This window comes from Phoxinus phoxinus (assembly GCF_949152265.1).
Source record: "Phoxinus phoxinus genome assembly, chromosome: 12".
Taxonomy (NCBI): domain Eukaryota; kingdom Metazoa; phylum Chordata; class Actinopteri; order Cypriniformes; family Leuciscidae; genus Phoxinus; species Phoxinus phoxinus.
Window position 1 is genome coordinate 31,531,415 of NC_136887.1, and position 9,038 is coordinate 31,540,452.

At 38.0% G+C, this 9,038-nt stretch overlaps 1 protein-coding gene across 1 annotated transcript; it reads right to left on the bottom strand.

Moving 5' to 3' along the window:
• Positions 1 to 233: 233 nt before the first annotated feature.
• lbx2 (ladybird homeobox 2) lies at positions 234 to 3,466 on the bottom strand. The gene is made up of 2 exons (XM_079630904.1): positions 2,809 to 3,466; positions 234 to 1,343 (listed from the first exon to the last, which is right to left on the bottom strand). The coding sequence occupies exons 1-2, from the start codon at positions 3,134 to 3,136 to the stop codon at positions 898 to 900; spliced, it is 774 nt and encodes a 257-aa protein (XP_079487030.1). The 5' UTR covers positions 3,137 to 3,466; the 3' UTR covers positions 234 to 897.
• Positions 3,467 to 9,038: the final 5,572 nt, after the last annotated feature.

The window sequence follows — 9,038 nt, forward strand, 5'->3', positions numbered from 1 at the left end:
GGTGCTAAACTTTTTCAACCACTGTGACTTTAATTACAGATGAAGAAAAAGAGACTTATTTGTGATGAGTGAAATGGATGGAAACATGTTGTTGTGGCATTATAATGAAACATGGTTTTTACAGTCAATAAAAGTGGATTTCCTATATCCACAAATGTATGCGAAATTGTTATTTTATAATTCAGCTCTGCATAATGCATTATTAAATTCTGACTCAGGTAAGGAAACATTGTGAAATTACATATACCCTTTATTTACATAAATGAGGATTAAATAGAATGTTACAATAAATTTAACGAGTTAGATGCATCATAACTTGTTTTATATATACACAACCTTGCCCTTGCATTGTTTTGGACATACATTTTTTTTTATTTGTTAAATAATGCCTGTAGGAATTGTGCCAGGGACTGATATATAATGTAAAACTTTGGGAAATGAGTCTTGACAATTACAATGCAGAATGAATAAATTTGCTTTGTGATTACTTTTTTTTTTATGTTCTGAAATTATTTATAAATATATAATTCTATTCAGCTGAGAATTTAATTGAAAATCACTTTTGGCATAGAGGTTCCACAGCGGTCATAAATGTGTGTTGAACGGTGTAAACAATTGCACACGTTTCCTTCAAAAATCGAGCTGAGAAATAAAGCTTAAAATGTACATACACATGTTGCAGTCTTGATACTGTACCATTTATCTCTAAGCATTTCTCAGATCTTATGAAAGCGTATTCCTTAAACCACGTCTTCGATCTGCACATCTGAACGTAGAGGTCCTTTCAATAAATTAAAAACAAGGGAGACAGAAACCTTCGCTTGCATTTCAAGTTCTTCCGCAGAGTCCGTGCAAAAGTTGTGAAAAATGCCCTTCTCTGAAAACAAGGGCTTGCTTTTAATCGTCCACCTCGATTTCCTCGTCCTCCTCCGAGAACTCGTCTGTGGTTTGGCCTCTGGACGAGGACGGGGACTGTGGAAAGGCCCTCGGGGAGAGACTGGGAGAAATGGGCCCCGAGCCACCGTGAGGGTCTTCCATGTCCTCCATGGACACCAGTTTCTGCAATGCCTGCGGAGGGATTTTCTTGAGAGACTCCACGTCCGCCTTCATCTCCTCCAGGTCTCTCTTGAGCTTGGCCCGTCGGTTCTGGAACCAGGTGATGACCTGCGCGTTGGTCAGACCCAGCTGCTGTGCGATCTGGTCTCTGTCGGCCGGTGACAGGTATTTCTGGTATAAAAAGCGCTTTTCCAGCTCGTAGATCTGGTGGTTTGTGAAGGCTGTGCGGGACTTCCGTCGTTTTTTGGAGGCCTGTCTTTGGCCGAAGCCGTTGAGATGTTCGCGACCTTTAAATGGAAAGAAAGGAGAGTTGATTTCCAGGAATAACGCAGGCGGTGAGTGTGTGTGTGTGTGTGTGTGTGTGTGTGTGTGTGTGTGTGTGTGTGTGTGTGTGTGTGTGTGTGTGTGTGTGTGTGTGTGTGTGTGTGTGTGTGTGTGTGTGTGTGTGTGTGTGTGTGTGTGTGTGTGTGAGGACAACTGGGTCACAATTCAGAATAACTTTCATTAGTAAATCATTCACAAACATTATAAAGCTAATGCTTATTCAGTAATGCATGTAAATCGAAATAGACAAAGCTAGTGAAAGCATTATTTGGAAGAACTTCAATGGTCCTATTTTTGGATGTATATTGTTCTTGCCTTGCTTCTCAGGAGATTCAAAAGTATTTAATACAACATTAGAGGTTCACTTTAGATCAGTGTTTTTGTTTCTAGGATCTTTAAAGCACCAGAACAGACCGTGTATTATTATTCTCCCCTTGTAAAACTTAAAAAGGTTCTTCTGTGGAATTAAGCTGCAAAATCCTGTTTGGTTCAAATTAGAACCTTTATTTTTAAGAGTGTACACATGTTGTGTTATGCGATAGGCCACAGTTGTTCATTCCAGCTGCATAACAGCTGTTCTTGAAAAGAGGGGGAGAAACTTTCCAAAACATCTGAACTATTGATTGCCAAGTAAATTCGAAATATTTGATGTGTTAATCAAGCAGCCTATCACGCCACAGAACTGGCCTCAGTCCTATTACAGATGACCTTAACCATTAGTGTGTGTGACCCACCAAAACAGTTCTGCAATGTCAACACCAACCTCATTTTCTGTCAACTGAACATTATCATTCTTGTAAATGCTTGTTTTCCATCATATTAAGCTACATTTCTGAAAACAAAGGTTTTGGAACATTTTTAGAGCTACAAAAAACAGTTCTGTAGAAAACCTTAATTTACTGGAATTTTAAACAATCATGAAACCAGTCTAATGATCAGAGAAACCATTTTAATCACCAAAGAAACTCTGTATAATGAAATTATTATTGATAAGAATAGTTTTGTTTTTGTTTTTTGCTTGACTCGAAGAACCTTTTAATTTTTAATGGGGGTTTAGATCAAATTCCTTAAATACTGACAGTTACACTCGAGGAATCGCTTTGAACATTTAGCTCAGGAAAAAAAAAAATCTAATTTAATATCTGAAAATGTGTATAACAAAAAAAATATGCGGGAGAATCATTTTGACTAAAAAGTTTATTTTTGTTATATATACTTTATATTATTGATTTTGTGTATGACTATAAAAATAAGCATTCGAAATCAGTTGTAAAATGCACATATAATAGCTTACTGCTATACAATAACACTTCCAAAAGTATTGCGCATTTGAAACTCGTGCATTAATTTGTAAACACAATCTGAATGCACAAGTATAAATCTCCCTCTCTCTCTTTCTCTCTCTAAAAAAAAGACCAAACGTTTTACCTTCTGCGGCTTGTATAACGTTGACTTCCAGACCCTTAAATGTTTTGCTCGCCAGCTCCTCCAGAGCGCATAACGGCGAGGACGGAGCGCTGATCCCGTTCCGAGACGCACTCGAGCCGGTCACTTTCTCCAGCACCCGTGGAGGGCACAGACTACCGACGGACTTCTTGACGGACGGTTTATTTAAGATATCCTCAATGCTGAAAGGGGTGAGAGGCTTGTTGGAGTTGGCCGGAGGTGGGAGTTGGTCCAAGGGACCCCGCCGCCTCTCCTCGCCGCTGGACTGCAAAACGGAGCCTGCCTTCATGTCTTTAGAGCTGGAGGTCATCTCAGTCCCAAGAAACTATTTCGAATAGAAGTCACCTAGCTCGTTCAAACTTGTTTATGCATACAAAAGCCTGGTCTATTCCTCTCTTTAAACGTTCTTCCTCACTCTGAAGTGGCTCTCCAAAAGCACCATGCTTAAGGAGTCACGGGCACCCGAACTTTAGTCCTCATATGCGGCTCCAGTGTTCTCTGAGCTGCTCCATGAGGATCTTCACCATAGCCGTGTCTGAAGGAGGCTCAAAACAGCAAGCAACCGCTAACTAGTTCTTGTTGATTGCTTTTGTGAAGTTCAATTAGAGAAACACTACACTACTTGCTGACCCGCTGCTCTGTCTTAAAGGGCCAGACCACAATAATGAATTGGACCGAGAATAGGAGGAGTTTCCCCCTGAAGTTTAAAGAGAGGGGAGATGGCTCGGTATGTTTATGCATCTGTTGATGCATCCCACTCCCACTTAGGGCAAACCACGTGCTCCACGCGTATACCTCCCTGAAAAGGGAGAGTGTGTGTGCTCATTAACACCAACACTAGCATTCTGTTTTTATGTGAATGTGCATTCGAATCTATATTCAGTTGAATAATAATAACGTATAGTGCAAAATAAAAATAAACAAATAAAACAAAATAAACATTCAACAAGACATTAATGAGCATTAAGAATTAATAGGGCTGTTTAAGAAATTCAAGAGTTGTCCATGAGGGAACAACTCGCTAATTACTGAGATATTGTAGGATGTGATTATTGCAGATTTGGAGGCTATTATGACAGCATAATTCCCTCACACCTCGTGTATAGCTGTCATCAGAACACGCGAGTTCAGAATGCAAAGCATGTGATCGTTCATAAAAATTATTTCTGTAGATTTTATCGTAAAACAAACTGCATGAGATGTGGACAACATTTACATTATATAGCTACTATGTTATGTCATGCCAATTTTAACGCTGTTGATCTTTCCAAAGCACCGACATTTTTATAAGCAGTTAAGCCTTTAAAACAGGCTATGCATTTTATTGGTGGACATTTTTTTTTTATTTTTTTTTTTTTAATGTAGCACAAGTAAAGGCATAATATCATGCGTAATCAGGATATTGACCTAGTGGTTTGTTGTAAATGTTGTTTTAGGATTTACATACAACAAATATTTCAGTAATATCTCATTCAGCACGGCAGCCCCATTCTATGAATTTGTGAAAATGCACGTGGGTGAAGGGGAGAAGGCAGCAGTGTTGTTCTGACACGCGCAGCTTCGGACAGGTTTCAGATGATGCTCGTGGGACACTGGAGAAACGCAGTGCGCCTGCTATCAACATGCAGGTAAGAACAAATCGACTTCTTGATTCAAAACACTAAATAGAAGATTTAAGGCAACAATAAATTGAAGAGAGAAATGACTGATGTAGTGATACTTGAACTGAAGAAACGGATCAACAGAATAAAACATATTTTTCCCCCACTTATTCTTCCACCGCACTTCGTGTTTTCTTTGTGCTATAGGCTATTGCATTTATTATGCGAGATATTTTTTTTAAATCTCGTTTCAGATGGCTTTTTTAACAAAATACGGATATTATTTTGGACATAAGGCTTATACACATAGCCTATATTAATAGCCTAAATGTTTATATAAAGCCTATACAAAGCCTGAGATTAATTAATACGATTTTTATTTTTATGATCTGCTCAAAAATATTTTAAATAGCATGCATTGAGCAGCTCTTCAGTTTTATTGCTTTTGATATTTTTGTTTATTGTTTAAAATTAACAGTAGCATTAACTGTGTTGTGTATGTGTATACATATATACCCTATATATACATTCTAAAAAATGCTGGGTTATTTTAACCCAATTTTGGGTCAAATATGGACAAACCCAAACGTTGGATCAAAAATGCAATTAAAAAATGTAACCCAATGGCTGGGTTTGTCCATTTGACCCAAAATTGGGTTAAAACCAGCCAGCATTTTTTATATATATAGGCTAGGGTATGCATACACATACACAACACAGCTGCACACACACACACACACACACACACACACACACACACACACACACACACACACACACACACACACACACATTTTCTCTTAAACCAGAGGCCTGTAGTGAATATTTTGGTGGTCTCCCCATAAATGTAAAACATTGGGCAATAAAACAAGTGGCGATGTTGACATCTGCTAATATTTAACAGGGTTTCAATAATCGATTAGGGTGATAGATGTCCCTCTTACACGAGTCATTGGCGATGTATGGCCAGTTCGCGGGAATATCGCATTGTCCGTGCCAAGAGAACCATATGGTGATATCCGTACAGGGACTGGGACGAGCCAAACTCCTCACGAGCAGTAAAACAGCACGACATTCTATTAGTGCGGGACAGACCGCTCGACGCAGCCAAACTCAATACAATATTGGATGGCAAATGAGCAACAATACATTGAACAAATGTATCCATATACGGTAATGTCACACCCTCACAGTTTCAGCACAATGCATTGTTTTGTTTCATTTTAAATCATGTATTTTTTTTAAAGAAACAAAAGCTATTACACCTAAAACTATTTTAAACTCCATTTAAGTGACATTTTATGTCTCTACAGATTTTTTTTTCTTTTTTATTAAAATATCAAGAGAAATGTAATGAAAGAGAAATGAAGGAGGTATTTAAGGAACCATATTAGCCTGTCAAAAATTACAAATCATAATATAATAAGCAAAATGTTGTCTGGGTTCTAATTTGCAAGTGATTGCATTAATATTAGCAATAATAATAATAATAATGATTATTATTATTATTAGTCCTGTCGGATTCAGATGTCCTTAACGAATTGGTCACCTCAGAATGCCAGGTCAGAGGAAAGCTGCTAAACTAAACGATACATGGGTATTAATGTAATGTGGATGGATAGGATTTCTGATAGGGAGAATGATGCCCTTCAGCGCCAACAATAGCACATTCGCATTACCCACAGAGAAACCGAAGCTGAACATGGTGTTACATTTCTCTCAAATGCGCGAGCATTATTAGTTCTAAAGATAATCCCGCCATCTCTCTTCTGCTAGCGGCTCTGAGAGAGAGGATCCTGACGGTCACTAGCGGAGCAGCGCTAATTCGAAAGGGTTTCTTCGGCCTAATTTAAACGTTAATTAGAAACAGAACACCTGACATCATCAATCATCAAGACTTAAGGGGGAGCAGGGTTTTATTTTCGCCCAGCCCGTCCCTGCGTCACTTCCCTCAGCATTGATACGCTTCTGGAAGTGCAGAGCTCTGGCTGCTGGAAACATTTATGGGGATAATGCTACTGTGCACGAGATTACGTTAAACACATTTTCTGTGATGTAATATTATAGAACAAATACACTGTTACAAATTATTTTCATGATTTATCACAACTTTTTTCTTTTGTCAAATCAATTTAGATAATTAATGTGGTATATTGATGTCAGATATTTTGAGTTTGTGTTGGTTAAACCTTTATCTTATAGCTCAAATTGATAAGTTCAATAAACTAAAAATGGTAAGGCAACCAGGTAACTTACCTTTTTAAGTGAAAACCAACAATATGTTTTTACAGAATATAATTTAATAGAATATATAAAATAAATATAATTCCATTTTAGAATGAAATGCAACTAAGACAATTAAATAATTCTACAATTCTATAGAAAATAAAATATTTATTATTTATTATTTTTCGACTTAATTATTTCGTGCAAATCAAAAAATTAAATGCAATGCAATTCAGAAATCTCCAAAAATATGACATGCAAATGATTGATTATTGTACACTATTACATCAAATACTACAATCTAATATTAAAATAAGATTTATTTAATCTTGTAGAAAACTAGTTTCTTTTTTGTTTTTCTCCTATTTTTCTCTTGTTCAAGCTGCCTAAACGGACCCAAAACAAGTGAACAATTTCAGAAACACGCAAATGTGTGATTAACCGCAGAAAAGACGTGAAATCTGAGCTGTTGACTGAGATATTCTAAAAAATGCTGGGTTGTTTCAACCCAAATTTGGGTCAAATATGGACAAACCCAGCCGTTGGGTTACATTTTTTTATTAAATAAATGCACGTTGGTCCACATTTGACCCAGGTTTGGGTTAAAACAACCCAGCATTTTTTTAGAGTGGCATTTTTCGTAAAATATCTCGCAATATATGTCTCTACCTCAAATATCTATATTGCACTTTAAGACAGTCTCGTTTCTGCTAACATTGCACCCCCCCCCCCCTCTCTCTCTCTCTCTCTCTCTCTCTCTCTCTCTCTCTCTCTCTCTCTCTCTCTCTCACCCAAACAGCTGTACTAACTACTATATAAACATGATACGGGGACATACGCATTAACGTGGAGCCAAGCGGTGACATTTGACTGTGAAGAACCTATCGGGTGTTTTGTGTAGCGAGGTGTTACTTTATTTTCAAAATACCCTCTTGGCACAGTTTGACCCCACGTAGGTACATAAATATGAAGAAATTTAAGAGATATGGTAATTTAATAAAGGGGATAAATAAATAAAAATAGCAGAAATCCTACATTTGGTCTGGTCGTTTGAAATGAAAACGTATAGAGGTTAATGGGCTCGTGTCTGTAAATCCACGCAGTGTGATTGACATGCACGTTCCTTCATTATGGGTATTTGAGCTCTAAAGCAATCATGTTGACGTTTGGTTGCTCTTAAAAACGGCCAGTACAAACTCACATGAGCTATTAGGCCTCCATCCAGAATGTAGCCTATATAGCATGGGTTATATTAACTAACATATTATTTATATAATATATATATACACATTCAAATGAAATCATGTCAAATAATCGTATAGCTAATTAATGTGGTTCAGATCGCATAGCCTATTTTGAGTTTCTGTTGATTAAACCAATCTCCATTGTATTACATTTTTAAGGCAACCAGGTGACTTACTTTTTTTTAAGTTAAAGCAACATTGTAGTGTGTAATTATACCAAATTAGTATTAGCCTATAATTATAAAACAATTATATTTAATTAAACATTTCAGCCTGCATAAACACTTATAGGCTACACGTCCTACATTGGAAATCGGTAACTTAAGTGATGCCATAAAAACATTTCTGTTGCATTATTTAATTTATCATTCATCTTGGATTACTTATGCTAATTTAAACTGAGGTTAAAATTTGTTGCAGAAACGCAGGACTATTGGTGGATGTAATGAGCTAATCGATGTAGTCATGAGTGTTAATTGTGTTTAATAATGTCATATCGATGAGTGTTTCTTGCGATTTGACAAGCTCAAGTCAATTAAGGAGCAGTAAAATCGAAAATCCATTATAGTGAGGCGCGTGCACATTTGATGGTCACAGGTTAATTGCGCGCGCGCGCGCGCGCAGTGAAGGTGTCCAAACAGCCCTCATTATTATTGAGGCACCGCTCTCTCTAAAAACAATATAATCAAAGCGTCAGAGTCGCCTGCTGTTTTACATCCCATGTTGCTTTTGATGGTGTCATGTTCAGCAGTATTTAGTACCTGTTGATGTTTTCTCTTTCTGTGGATGACAAATGCCTCGGCTCCCCAAAGCGCACGCACCCTCCCCAACAGCCCCGAAGCCCGGACAAACGGACGCGCGGATCAAAGGCTCTGACCCCAGCAGAGCAGTGTTGCGCCCCTCCAGCGCGCCACTGGGGTCGGCTCCAAATCATAAAACTGGCCGTGAGGGGCACGACTCCTGGAGAGGATTATGGAGCTTTTCACCACGAGATCCGAAAAAAGAGCAGCAAAGGTGTGAACAAGAGGAAATGGATTCGTCCGAACTGATAAACGCAGTTATTTGGATAGATCAGCAAGGCGTGGGAATTCGATGTAGGTCACTGGTCTACACACAAAAAGGTGCAATAAATCAGTAACGC

What these genes read in the sequence shown, in the direction of transcription:
- lbx2 (XM_079630904.1), bottom strand. Translation starts at nt 3,136, where the DNA reads ATGACCTCCAGCTCTAAAGACATGAAGGCAGGCTCCGTTTTGCAGTCC. An exon ending in CGTTATACAAGCCGCAGAAG is followed by an intron (nt 1,344 to 2,808) that starts GTAAAACGTTTG and finishes TTCCATTTAAAG; the next exon opens with GTCGCGAACATCTCAACGGC.